The 13,386-nt window shown below is 43.4% G+C and overlaps 1 protein-coding gene across 4 annotated transcripts in view; it reads left to right on the top strand.

The window, feature by feature from the left end:
• LOC129014375 (RNA polymerase-associated protein LEO1-like) overlaps positions 1-13,386 on the top strand; it is a 49,360-nt gene that overhangs the window by 6,124 nt on the left and 29,850 nt on the right. For 2 of the 4 annotated variants that reach the window (XR_010123819.1, XM_063652240.1), the window contains exons 3-8: positions 587-732; positions 1,775-1,859; positions 3,175-3,269; positions 3,688-3,822; positions 5,386-5,524; positions 6,631-6,814. Coding sequence is in view for 3 of the 4 variants with exons in the window: in XM_063652240.1 (XP_063508310.1) it covers positions 587-732; positions 1,775-1,859; positions 3,175-3,269; positions 3,688-3,822; positions 5,386-5,524; positions 6,631-6,814 (784 nt within the window). In the remaining variant the exon portion in view is untranslated. Of the gene's footprint in view, positions 1-586; positions 733-1,774; positions 1,860-3,174; positions 3,270-3,687; positions 3,823-5,385; positions 5,525-6,630; positions 6,824-10,389; positions 10,571-13,386 lie in introns of those variants that run through there. The other 2 variants (XM_063652242.1, XM_063652241.1) reach the window with 2 other exon arrangements.

Raw genomic sequence — 13,386 nt, 5'->3', positions numbered from 1 at the left:
TTATTTCTGTTTTGTTTTCTCTTCCTATTTTTTTTTTTTTTTGAGACGAAGTCTTAAAGATGACAGGCGTGAGCCATCGCGCCCAGCCTGTTTTGCTTTTTTGTAGGCATGAGGTGAGGTTTTAGGGAGAAGCTTGGAAGAGCTGCTGACTGTTTTATCCCTAAAGTGGAGAGTAAATTTACTTCCTGGCCAGGTGCGGTAGCTCACGCCTATAATCCCAGCACTTTGGGAGGCCAAGGTGGGCACATCACCTGAGGTCAGGAGTTCGAGACCAGCTTGACTAACATGGTGAAACCCCGTCTCTACTAAAAATACAAAAATTAGCCAGGCGTGGTGGCACGGGCCTGTAATCCCAGCTACTCAGGAGGCTGAGGCAGGAGAATCGTTTGAACCTAGGAGATGGAGGTTGCAGCGAGCCAAGATCATGCCACTGCACTCCAGCCTGGGCGACAGAGTGAAAACTCCGTATCAAAAAAAAAAAAAAAAAATTTACTTCCTGTCAAACCTGCATCTGCCTAGTGTAGGATGAGTAAAGCTAGCACATTTCTAATGTCTTCAAGCTCTCACATTCTGATACCTTTCTTAGGATGAACATGGAGTGCCTCAGGACCAGCAGGAGGAAGAGCCAATTTCTGAAACCATAATAGAAGAAGAAATTCCCAGTATCAACTCTGATTTAGGAAATGAATTGTATTTTGTTAAACTACCCAAGTTTCTCAGTATAGAACCCAAGTAAGAGGACTGATGAAAATTTTCAAGATATTAAAGAAAATGCATAGAATAAATATTTTTTCTTATTTATCATGAGGTGACTAATCACAAAGATGGGAGATTTCTCATATAACTTTGAAAAAAATAAATCTAGGATGTGCTGTGGTAGAAAAATGAATCACTGGTGAGAGAGAATTTTAATGCTAATAATTTTTCTAGCATTTTGGCACGTTCTTTTACATAAACAGATCACAATGGATGAAGGTGTTTTTCACTAGTATAAAGCTGACAAATCAGAAAATAAGAGTGAGAAAGTCTGCTAGAGAAATCACAAATGTTCTGGCCAGGTGCGGTGGCTCACGCCTGTAATCCCACCACTTTGGGAGGCTGAGGCGGGCAGATCACTTGAGGTCAGAAGTTTGAGACCAGCCTGGGCAAAATGGTGAAACTCCGTCTCTACTAAAAATACAAAAATTAGCCAGGCGTGGTGGTGCATGCCTGTAATCCCAACTACTTGGGAGGCTGAGGCGTGAGAATCTCTTAAATCCAGCAGATGGAGGTTGCAGTGAGCCGAGATTGTGCCACTGCACTCCAGCCTGGGTAACAGAGTGAGACTGTCTAAAAAAAAAAAAAAAAAAAAAAAAATTACAAATGTTTAATGCAAAAGCCATTGAGAATCTAGAAAAGACAATTATTTTGTACTACAAAATAGTGTCAGTGGGTATGATTCACTAAGGTACATGCATGCAAGCTCTTGTGCTTAACACATTTTCTTAAAAAATAAGGGAAGACCATGTGTTGCCTATACTTTGGAAAACATATTTCATCAAATAACATTTTGAATTGTTAGTTGCATTTGAATTTCATTTCAGGCAATATGTTTTAGAAACAAATTTCAGAAAGCATGCTAATTTGCATACTTCTTTGAAGGTTTACATGAAGTTATTTGTCTACTGTGATTTTTGGAAACACATGAGGGCACATTGTAGGGATGATTAAATATAATATTAATCATATTCCTTACTAAATATGGCTAACATGATGTTAAAAACACAACTTTTAGACCTTTTGATCCTCAGTTTTATGAAGATGAATTTGAAGATGAGAAAGTGCTTGACGAGGAAGACAGAATCAGGTTAAAATTAAAGGTACCATCCCACACTTTATTCCTTTAAGTTTTTCCTTTTATAAAGTAAAGCAGGGATGACAACTTGAGACTTGAGCTTGGGAAATCCTCTTATGTTTCTTGTTCAATAGGTCTTTAGACCTAGGAATTAAACACGTTTTCAGAATATTTTTATGGGAGGAGGTATGTGCCCTTTTTTATCCCTGTAGAATTGTCACTTTCTTCTTTTGGTTGCAGTTATGCTTTTTTTTGACATAAGTAAAGATAAAAATTTTTGAAAATTGTTAGCTACTTCCTTCAGGATAAATGATAATAAGGTATATGGAATTGCCTCCACATTTTACAGTGGGTAGATCCTGGCAATTTCCCACAACAGAAATGTCTCGACTCTTCATGGATATTCAAACTATGCACAAAAGAGACCTTGTCATTAGGTGGTTCCCTCTTGAAGGCTGGGGACGGCAAAGCACTACCAACTGCTTCACAGGCATGTTGTTCTTCCTTAAGGGGGTTTCCTTTAAAACAATTTTTTTTTAAATTTAAAACTTTTCGTTTTTTTTTTTGTTTTTTTGAGATGGGCCTCGCTGTTTTGCCCAGAATGGTCTCAAACTCCTGGGCTCAAGTGATCTTCCCACCTCAGCCTCCTGAGTAGCTGGGACTACAGGTGCACACCACCACACCTGGCTACAGGATTTCCTATGAGTTTCTACCAGGGGCCCCAGTGGTATCATTGGGCAGGGGAAATTGTTGTTGTTGTTGTTACTTTCGCGACTTGGAGTTCACCATATGGGTAGAATAAATTTAGACTCAAAAACAGGGCAAAGCACCAATCTCATGTTTTAATTTTTTGTTAATTAGTTGTTTATTCTTTTTAAAAAACTGTAATTTCATGCCCAGAGCTTCCCTGTCTCACTAGGTGAATGGGGCACTTTTTAGCCCTTCTTTCATTGGGTTCATCTTCAAGTGGCCCTGCCATAGGCAGAGGTCTCATTTTAAACTCTCTACCTCATGGGGACCCTAAGCCTCATGCTTTCTCCTTTGGAGTTCTTCATGTGTTTTGTTTGATAACACCTCTGGCCTGCGTCTTACTTAGCTCCTGCTTCCACTGCTATGAACTGGAGCTCAGAAAAGATTTAAAGAAAATGTCTGGTTAGTTTAACATCTCTAGGTATTTGTAGCAGGCAGGTTTCAGTTTTGCTGAATCAGTTAGTTTTTGTAAGCTTCTTCTATCCTTACCTATCAAGTCTTTACACATGATTATAAATCACTTGAAGAAAGAAGAACATTTAGTTAGCTAAACTGGTTTAACTAACCAATGCCTCTGGGTTTTTAACTAGGTAGAAAATACTATAAGATGGAGGATACGCCGGGATAAAGAAGGAAATAAAATTAAAGAAAGCAATGCTCGGATGGTCAAGTGGTCAGATAGAAGGTGAGCATAAAATGCCTGAAAAATACTGACATACCAAGAGGGAGGCCTGGGATGAGTGAGGTTTTCTTTGTAGAAACTTCTTTTGGGGTCATTTTCTTTTTTTTTTTTTTTTTTTTTGAGACAGAATCTTGCTCTGTCAGGCTGGAGTGCTAGAGTGCAGTGGCGCAATCTTGGCTCACCGCAACCTCTGTCTCCTGGGCTCAAGCAATTATTCTGCCTCAGCCTCATGAGTAGCTGGGATTACAGGCATGTGCCACCATGCCCAGCTAATTTTTGTATTTTCAGTAGAGACGGGGTTTCATCATGTTGGCTATGCTGGCAGTTCCACACTATTTTAAGCAAAGCTCACAGGGCAGAATGGAAGCTGTGGGACTCATTAAATATCCACCCTAATATTTGAACTGTTTCTCATTTCCAGCATGTCCCTGCATTTAGGCAATGAAGTGTTTGATGTGTACAAAGCCCCGCTGCTGGGCAATTACATCCACCTGTTTATAAGAGAAGACACTGGTCTACAGGGACAAGCCGTCTTTAAATCCAAACTTACCTTTAGGTAACTATTCACACCGAGACGATTACTTGCATTTAAGGAGCAACAAAGTAGAGATAGGACAACTCACCCCTGGACCATGGTCTGGTTCTCATACACCTTTTTCAAGTTTACTCCAAGCTGTTGTTTGTCAGGGAGCCAGTTCATCCTATCAGAATTCCCAGGAGAGTGATTATAACCCAGAATGTAGGTATGTTAATCCACATTGATCAGTATACTTGGTAAGAAGCCTGCAGGATTTGTACCTGCAGCTCTGCTGCTCAGCAGGTCCTTTCCCTGGAGTGAAACTGACCTGGGAAACTAGGCCATCATCAGAATGGTGTTGGTGTCTGCCGGCAACAGACCCGGCAGGCTGGGCTCTCCCCTCGCCTGAGGCTGCTGCAGCCTGTGCCTAAGCAGTCAGATACTGGGGCCAGCTAAGCTCACCATTGTGGCCCCTTCTCCATGCCTTCCCTCTGAAGGACACAGTACTGTTGATTAGGAGTAGGGTTTCCTCCAGAGGTGGAGTACTTAAAAGACAAGCGCTCTTTTGGGGGACATGGAAGTTTTCTAAAATCAGATAGGGGTCATGGTTGTAAAACTGTTTAGTTGTATATTTAAATGAATGGATGTTATAGTATGTAAATCATATTCAGTAAATCTGTTGGTCTTTTTATAGACTATAAATAGGGACAGCTCTGAGGTTATGTAATCTTGAGGAAGGTTTGCAATCGCACTAATTTCCAGCTTCCTTATCTATAAAATGGCAATAACATCTACTGCACACAGATGTTGTACCAATGAATTCAAATAACACACAGAACATCACACAGAGACCTGGCACAAGTGGTGAGTGGTGCTCAATCCAGTCTCTTAATCATCTCTCCTAGAATAGCATCCTAAAAGACGCGTGGTTCTGAGCTTGCTTTTTTTCACTGTCCCCTGTACTCCACACTGCGATAATATTTGACTGCCTGGCACCATCTCATTCTGGACGTCCCATCTCTCTGTAGCCATGCTCTCTCTTCCAGAGGCTCCCCTAAGGATCATTCTCCTTCCCTCTGATAGACGTAATTAAAAGCTGCCTTCCTGTAGTCAGGAAGACATTTCTTTCCGCCCCAGGACTCCTGGTCTAGCTGTATTATCCCCCTGGGCTGTTATAAGGCCCCTGCTGCTACTGTGACCTGCCTCCTTGCTTTGACTTCCAACTTTTTCCAGATGGAGAAACTCATTGTTAGTTCTCTAATTGTCCCTTCTGGCATCTGCATCTCTCTCTGGAAACTGAGATTTCATATTCCTTCTCTTCTCTCTCTGACTGCAATCGGGGATATTCTTTGTAAAAGACTTGGACGTTGCCACCTGCCTCTCTTCACTTCCACTGCATTCCCACTTTAGCCCAGTCAGCTTTCCCCAGGAGGTGGGGCAGAGGGAGGAGCTTCTCAGGAGGCTGGAGAAGGAAGAATTGTGATCCTGCCTCCTCTATCTGCTGAGTGTGAGGTCCTTGTCCCCGGGTGTTTTTGCTATCGATATGCTTGCCTCCAAATGTTCTTAGTAACCAGTGAGACATTTTTGTCCACTTCCTGGCAGACCTCACTCTAGAGACAGTGCCACATACAGAAAGATGACCCTGCCACTTGCTAATAGAAGTTCAAAGACACAGAAAATTAGAATCTTACCAATGGCGGGTCGTGATCCAGAAGGCCAACACACGGAAGTGATGAAGAAGGTATGTTTGCTAAGCTTTATCCTGGGACATTTGGGGTAGTAAGACCTATGTTTTCCAGAACATTAATTCACCATTTCTTATTGCCACTGCTGTTTTATTTCTTGCAGTTATCAGGGAACCAGCTTAACCTTCTAAGTGTGTAGTTAACCACAGTAATTTCAATGGCTGCTGGTGAGACTACCAAACAAAGGACTCTGAAATCTAGAAAACTGTTGATTTAAAAAAATGTAACCTTTCACAAACATACATTGTGAACCCCAATGTGTGAAATGCCAGGCAGATTTAAAAAAATGAAGTCTACCTTGTGGCTCAAGAATTGTCCCCTAGTAAGGCCTCCCCATTTTGTCATTGGAGCTATGGGGAGCTCTGGGTTGAGGGGTCAGGACAGGAATATCTGGGAGCCATGGGAGTTTGGTGGAGCCTGGGCAGGTCAGGTGGTTGCGGCTCAGGGATGAACAGAAACAGCCTCTGCTGCTCCAGGAGGTCAATTTGGGTGGGTCGCTTCTCTCTGGGCTGAGTGGCAGCACAGAACAGCAGCACAGCTCTGGAGGACAGGCCTGTGCCAATGCCAATTGAGCCGGTTGGTGTCAGGGCACCCTTCTGCTTTTGAGACCGAGTCTCGCTCTGTTGCCCAGGCTGGACTACAGCGGCATAATCCTGGCTCACTGCAATCTCTGCCTCCCAAGTTCAAGTGATTCTCCTGCCTCAGCCACCCGAGTCGCTGAGGACTACAGGCGTGCGCCACCACCTCCGTCTAATTTTTTGCATTTTTTGGTGGAGACGGGGTTTTTCTATGTTGCCCAGGCTGGTCTCGAACTCCTGACCTCAAGTGATCTGCCCGCCTTGGCCTCCCAGAGTGCTGGGATTACAGGCGTGAGCCACCACACCTGGCCCCTTCTGCCTCTTCACCCTTGCATTGCCTTCACACCTGCAAACCAAAGGATCCATGTGGAGTAACAGAGGTGTGATGGGGAAGATGGTACCCCAAAGACACATGGGACAGCTGTTATCCTGGACTAGGCATTATGTGTTCTTTATGGTAAAAGTAGATGCAAGAGGGCACAAGTTTCTGTTTTAGGCTGAAGAGGTTATTTGCTTTTTTACAGAAAGAAGAACGCTTGAGGGCTTCCACTCATCGGGAGTCTCAGGCAATCCATCTGTGGGAGAAGCGCTACCAGGAGGGGCCAAGTGTCTCCTACCAGGATCCTGGCAGTGACAGTGCAGAGGAGGAAGGCAAGGACACCTTCAGCCTGGCTGCTATTAAAAACTATTATCAAGGTGAACTCCAAGGTGAGTCAGGTATGGAGATCACATTTCATCATTTCAGGGTGGCAGTGCCTGCTTTTGCTCTGGCGAGCTCTTACTCCTTCTTCTACTATTTACTGAGGACAAAAGTATGAAGGCCTTTTGCTTTTTGTTTTTCTTAGGGCTACTCTCCCACAGAAAAGATTAGCTGTGAAAATATGGCATCTGGCCGGGCACAGTGGCTCATGCCTGTAATCCCAGCACTTTGGGAGGCCGAGGCAGGCGGATCACCTGAGGTCAGGAGCTCAAGACCAGCCTGGCCAACATGGTGAAACCCCGTCTCTACTAAAAACACAAAAAGTAGCCAGGCATGGTGGTGGACCCCTGTAATTCCAGCTACTCGGGAGGCTGAGACAGGACAATCGCTTGTACCCAGGAGGTGGAGGTTGCAGTGGGCCAAGGTTGCACCACTGCACTCTAACCTGGGCAACAAGAGCAAACTTCGTCTCAAAAAAAAAAAAAAAGAAAGAAAAAGGAAAACATGGCATCCTCCAAATAAAATCAATTAAACAATTTATGTTCTTGTCGAGGGAAATGTATATAAGGCAGTTCCTCTGCTTGTATAATTAAAGACCCAATATTTAAGCTTCACAGTTCTTAAAACTGATGTGTGCGTATTTAAAAGTGATCAAATAACCTGAGAACAAAATCTCTCAAATCTAGTCACTTCAGCATGTCTGAAAGTTCTATGTACCTTCCCACTGAAACTTTTAAAGAAAGTTGACTCCTTCAGGAAAAATGTACAGTGGGAAGTAACAATATTTGGCAGAAGAAACATTGAGGAATAAACCATCTTTGAAGGTGAATCCCACGTCTAAAATTCCTTTGCTTTCAGAGGAACAAGCCAGCTTCTATTCCTCAGACACTGATCAGGGGTCAGAAGATAAGATTCAAAGATTAGTGAGAGCAAAAAAACTCAGTAATGATGAAGTAAGACCAAATGTTTTCAATTCTGAGTTTACCCTGTACTCAGGAGCCAACTGCTGGGAACAGAGCTCACAGACCAGGCATGCACAAATTAGCTGTCTACACACTTGACTGAAATCCAGTGAGATAAATGCAGCAGTAGGACTAGGAGTGGCCCAAAGGTCTGATACCTGTACTCGGGTGGGTCTTGGAAGGCTGCATGGAGGAGGAAGTCTCTGCTGGGTATTGAAGAATGAGCAGAAGCTTGCAAGCACACAGGCCAGGTTAGGCACTCTAGGAAGATGGAAAGGCCTATAAAGAAAGGTGCAGGGCCTGAGATATCAAGTCTCGGCTACAGAACTACAAATTGCTTCATGTGGGTAGAGCAAGGGGTGATCTACCATGTTCATTGTGGGAAACTGGGTGTCTTTTAAAATTTATTTATTTTTTTTGAGATGGAGTCTCACTCTGTTGCCCAGGGTGGAGTACAGTGGCACAATCTCGGCTCACTGCAACCTCCACCTTCCAGGTTCATGTGATTCTCCTGCCTCAGCCTCCCAAGTAGCTGGGATTACAGGCACCTGCCACCAAGGCTGGCTAATTTTGGTATTTTTTAATAGCAATGGGGTTTCACCATGTTGGCCGGGCTGGTCTCGAACTCCTGACCTCAAGTGATCCTCCCACTTCAGCCTCCCAAAGTACTGGGATTACAGGCATGAGACACCACCACGCCCAGCCTTTTATTTTATTTTATTTTTAAGACAGGGTCTTGCTCTGTTGCCCAGGCTGGAATGCAGTGGCATGATCATGGCTCACTGCAGCCTCGATCTCATGGGTTCAAGTGATCCTCCTGCCAAAGCCTTCTGAGTAGCTGTAACGACAGGCGTGCACCACCATGGTTGGCTAATTTTTAAAATGGTTTGTAGAGATAGGGGTCTCACTATGTTGCTCAGGCTGGTCTCGAACTCCTGGCCTCTAGCAATCCTTCCACCTTGGAGTCCCAAAGTGCTGTGATTACAGGCGTGAGCTATGGTGCCTGGCTTAAAACTGGGTGTCTTTATTTCAATGTAATAGTTGAGGGGTTATCTCATTTGTTATAAAAATATTTTCCTTTAATTGTTTTCTTTTCCTTTTATAAGATCACAGGTACAAATAAATTTTACGTTATTTATTTATTTATTTATTTATTTATTTTATTTTATTTTATTTTGAGACAGTCTTGCTATGTTGCCCAGGCTAGAGTCAGTGGCACAGTCTTGGCTCACTGCAACCTCCACCTTCCAGGTTCAAGCAATTCTTGTGCCTCAACCACTTGAGTAACTGAAATTACAGGCATGCACCGCCATGCCTGGCTAATTTTTTTTTTTTTGTATCTTTAGTAGAGATGGGGTTTTGCCATGTTGGCCAGGCTGGTCTCGAACTCCTGGACCTCAAGTGATCTGCCTGTCTCGGCCTCCCAAAGTATGGGGATTACAGGCATGAGCCACCGTGGCTGGCCTTAAGTATTAATTATATAAGAGAACCACTATGGTATTGCCCATTGGCCATATTAATTCATTCAGTGTTTTCTGAACACATGCTGTGTTCTAGGTTCTGGAGTTACAGACAGGAAAAACACTGCAGTGACAACATTGGTCACTGTGTGTTATTTTTTCCTCTCTCTACACAACACACAGTTGTCCCCCAGTATCCATGGTAGATTGGTTCCAGGACTCAGAGGATACCAAAATCCACAAGTGCTCAAATTGCTTATATAAGATAGTTTAACATTTGCATATAAGCTATGCTTTAAATCATCCGTAGGCTGGGTGCCTTGGGAGCCCAGCATTTTGGGAGGCTGAGGAGGGCGGATCGTTTGCGCCCAGCCTGAGACCAAGATTAGACCCCCATCTCTACAACAAAAAAAATAAAATAAAATAAATAAAAAATCAGCTGAGCACAGGTAGTCCCAGCTACTTAGGAAGCTTAGCCAGGAGGATCAGTGGAACCCAGGAGTTCGAGGCTGCAGTGAGCCGTAATCATGCCACTGCATTCCAGCATGGACAACAGAGCAAGACCCTGTCTGAAAACAAAAAAAACTCTAGATTACTTATAATACAATATAAATGCTATGTAGGCCGGGTGCAGTGGTTCATGCCTGTAATCCCAGCACTTTGGGAGGCTGAGGTGGGCGGATCACCTGAGGTCAGGAGTTCGAGACCAGCCTGGCCAACATGGTGAAAACCCATCTCTACTAAAAATACAAAAATTAGCCGGGCATGGTGGTGCATGCCTAGAATCCCAGCTATTTGGGAGGCTGAGGCAGGAGAACTGCTTGAACCCAGGACATGGAGGTTGCAGTAAGCCGAGGTTGCAATGAGCTGAGATCGCGCCACTGCACTCCAATCTGGGAAATGAGCAAAACTCTGTCTCAAAAAAAAAAAAAAAAAAAAGTAAGTGTCTCTTCAGCCCTGACCACTGCCCAGGGGAAACCTAGGTTCAGTTGCCTGATCTAGACAGTGTCTGTGGGGACACACATTGGCTACCAAGGGTGGAGAAACTGAGCTCTAACGTGAAGGGCTGGCTCCCTCACTGTCAGGTCAGAACCATTTTAGATAAAATTTCCAGAAACATTTTATATTGAATTTTATGTCTTACCTCTCATATTTATTCAGGTAAACCTTCCAGAAAGAGGAAAGCAGAGCATGAAGAGGAAGAAGATGATATAAAGCCCTAAAATGTGCACTCATTGTATTCAATAGTTTGTTTTAAAACAATTATGAAATGACTTGTATTAATTGAAATTGAGTTGCTTTTGCATAATCCTAGTTGTGAATAAAAAGTTTTCAAAAGCAAGTCCACGACGTTAGAAAATCCATTTTTTCCCAAAGAGGAGGATTTTGTTAACTGTTTACTGTGGGTGGATCTTAGGTTTTAGTGCATTCCTGTTGTTAAGTTTGGCTTAGTTGTGGCCTCCTCCAGGATGTCCTCTGGCCTGCCTAGCTGGGTTTGGGGCCTTTCTGTGCTCTGTAGTCCCCTTAGTATGGCATTAATTCCATTTCCCATATGGCACTGTGCTCTTGGAAGAGCAGGTACAGCAGGGAGAGCTCACTGGATACCTGGTACTTAACTAGAGCTGTGTGGGCCTGACCACTTCTAATCCTTAGGGCAGGTGCTGTTATACCCCTTTTACAGATGTGGAAGCTGAGGTTTAAAGAGCTTAAGACCTCTGTACGAAGCTTTTACTTAAGTAAACAAGTAAGCTTTTCTGAGACAAGGGTTAGGATCTTCCATGCACAGTGATCACAATGCTGGGCTAATACTTTAGTGACCTTATGGAGACAGATACCCAAAATACCTACCTGAGATAAACAGGCACCATTAGGTTTAGGGAAAAGGGCAATGGGAAACAAGATACCGGACCTGATTTCTAGTTTTGTGATTGCTACAATAGCTGGAATATAACAGAACCTAAAAACTATTTACTGAATGAACAAACAAATGCTGTTATGTTGGGCAGTCCCTTCTCTGACATCAGTTTCTTGAACTAGGTGGGCTTTAGATTTGACCACACAAATCCTTCAATTCAATGTTTATATTTCTCTACCTCTGAGAGTTGGATACTAGATAAATATTTTAAAATGTTTTGTTAAGTAGAAATGATCAAAGGGAAAAAAAATAGCCCATTTCACCATGCCGCAAACCCCATTTTACAATTCTATTTCCTTCCCTTTTATACTTTTACAGCATAATTTCGTGCTTGTATATTAAACACATTCATAATTAGCACTAGCTTCTAAAGGAGAATTGAGAGACTCATTGAGAATAATGAAGGGTACTAGCACAAGTTAATTGTAACATCAGGTATTCTTTCTAAGGGGCTGGCCTTGAGGATCTGGTATGTCTGTGAACAGGACAGAAGCTGGGGGACTGGGTTGGGATCTACAAGCCCTCAACTTTTGCAGACCATGCAGGAAAGCTTAGAGTTGAAGGAAAAAAATGTTTGGAAATTTTGGACTCACAAATTTTCAAGCCACTCCCACTATTTGGTACCTATAAGAGCAGTGGTAGCACCAGGCTGAGCATTTTTAGTTGGACTGCTTTGGAGGACATGGTGAAGGCGCTGTTGCCTCACAGCCAGTCCCTGGCACTCAAGTCCTCTTGAACTCAGGGGAGCAGCTCACAACTCAAGCACCTGAGTCTCCCTGACTCACCAAAGGGAATATGCATTGAGGCTTCCTGTACTCAACAGCCATTCTTAGAAGGCAGAATGACATTGAAGATTCCAAGTCAATTTCTTTATTCCCCTAAGTTAGGAAAACTCTGAAAACTTTAAATTATTTAACCTTTATCCTTAAGTTTCCTCAAACCCATTACACGTTTCCCTGGTTTTCTCTTTTTTTTTGAGACGGAGTCTCACCCTGTCACCTAGGCTGGAGTACAGTGGTGCGATCTCAGCTCACTGCAACCTCTGCCTCCTGGGCTCAAGCGATTCTCCTGTCTCAGCCTCCTGAATAGCTGGAATTATGGACACCCGCCAATGCACCTAATTTTTGTAGTTTTAGTAGAGACGGGGTTTCGCCATGTTGGCCAGGCTGGTCTTGAACTCCTGACCTCAGGTGATCCACCCACCTTGGCCTCCCAAACTGTTGGAATTACAGGCGTGAGCCTCTGCGCCCAGCCTTTTTTTTTTTTTTTTTTTTTTTTTTTTTGAGAAGGAGTCTTGCTCTGTTGCCCAGGCTGGAGTACAGTGGTGATCTCAGTTCATTGAAGCCTCTGCCTCCCGGGTTTAAGCAATTCTCGTGCCTCAGCCTCCTGAGTAGCTGGGATTACAAGTGTGTGCCATCACACCCGGCTAATTTTTGTATTTTTATTAGAGATGGGGTTTTGCCATGTTGGCCAGGCTGGTCTCAAATTCCTGACCTCAGGTGATCTGCCCACCTCAGCCTCCCAAAATGCTGTGATAACAGGTGTGAGCCATCATGCCTGACCTGGTTTTCTCTTTTGATTCATGGATATAGGTGATTGATAAGAGATGTCTTTGCTTTACTGTAAAAACCATCTCTAGTTTATTAGAAGGACTGGTTCCCATCAGGTTCAGAGTAGTGTACTGTATCACAGGACCCTGCTCTTTTTTTTTTTTTTTTTTTTTTTTTGAGACAGGGTCTCTGTTGCCCAGGCTGGAGTGCAGTGGTGCGATTTCGGCTCACTGCAACCTTCACCTCCTGGGTTCAAGCTATTTTCCCGCTTCAACCTCCTGAGTAGCTGGGACTACAGGCATCCGCCACCATGCCTGGCTAATTTTTGTATTTTTAGTAGAGACAGAGTTTCACCATGTTGGCCAGGCTGGTCTTGAACTCCTCACCTCAGGTGATCCGTCTGCCTCAGCCTCCCAAAGTGCTGGGATTACAGGCATGAGCCACCACACCTATCCGACCCCGCTCTTTCGTATTTGTCAACTCAATTCAATTTTATGAACAGACAGGGCCTAGTACTGATGATATTAGGTTGAACCTTAGGAAATTACTATTTTTATGAGTAAAAGTGTTCAACTATTATAACTAATTTTACGTGATTCAACTTAATATGGTGGTATTTAGTCAGGTCAGATTGTCCTAACAAGATACCATAGACTGGGTGGCTTAAATAACAGAAATTTATTGCTTACGTTC

This window comes from Pongo pygmaeus, chromosome 16 (genome assembly GCF_028885625.2).
Source record: "Pongo pygmaeus isolate AG05252 chromosome 16, NHGRI_mPonPyg2-v2.0_pri, whole genome shotgun sequence".
NCBI lineage: Eukaryota > Metazoa > Chordata > Mammalia > Primates > Hominidae > Pongo > Pongo pygmaeus.
Note: the sequence above shows the minus strand (reverse complement) of the source record. Positions and strands in the feature narration are given on the sequence as shown.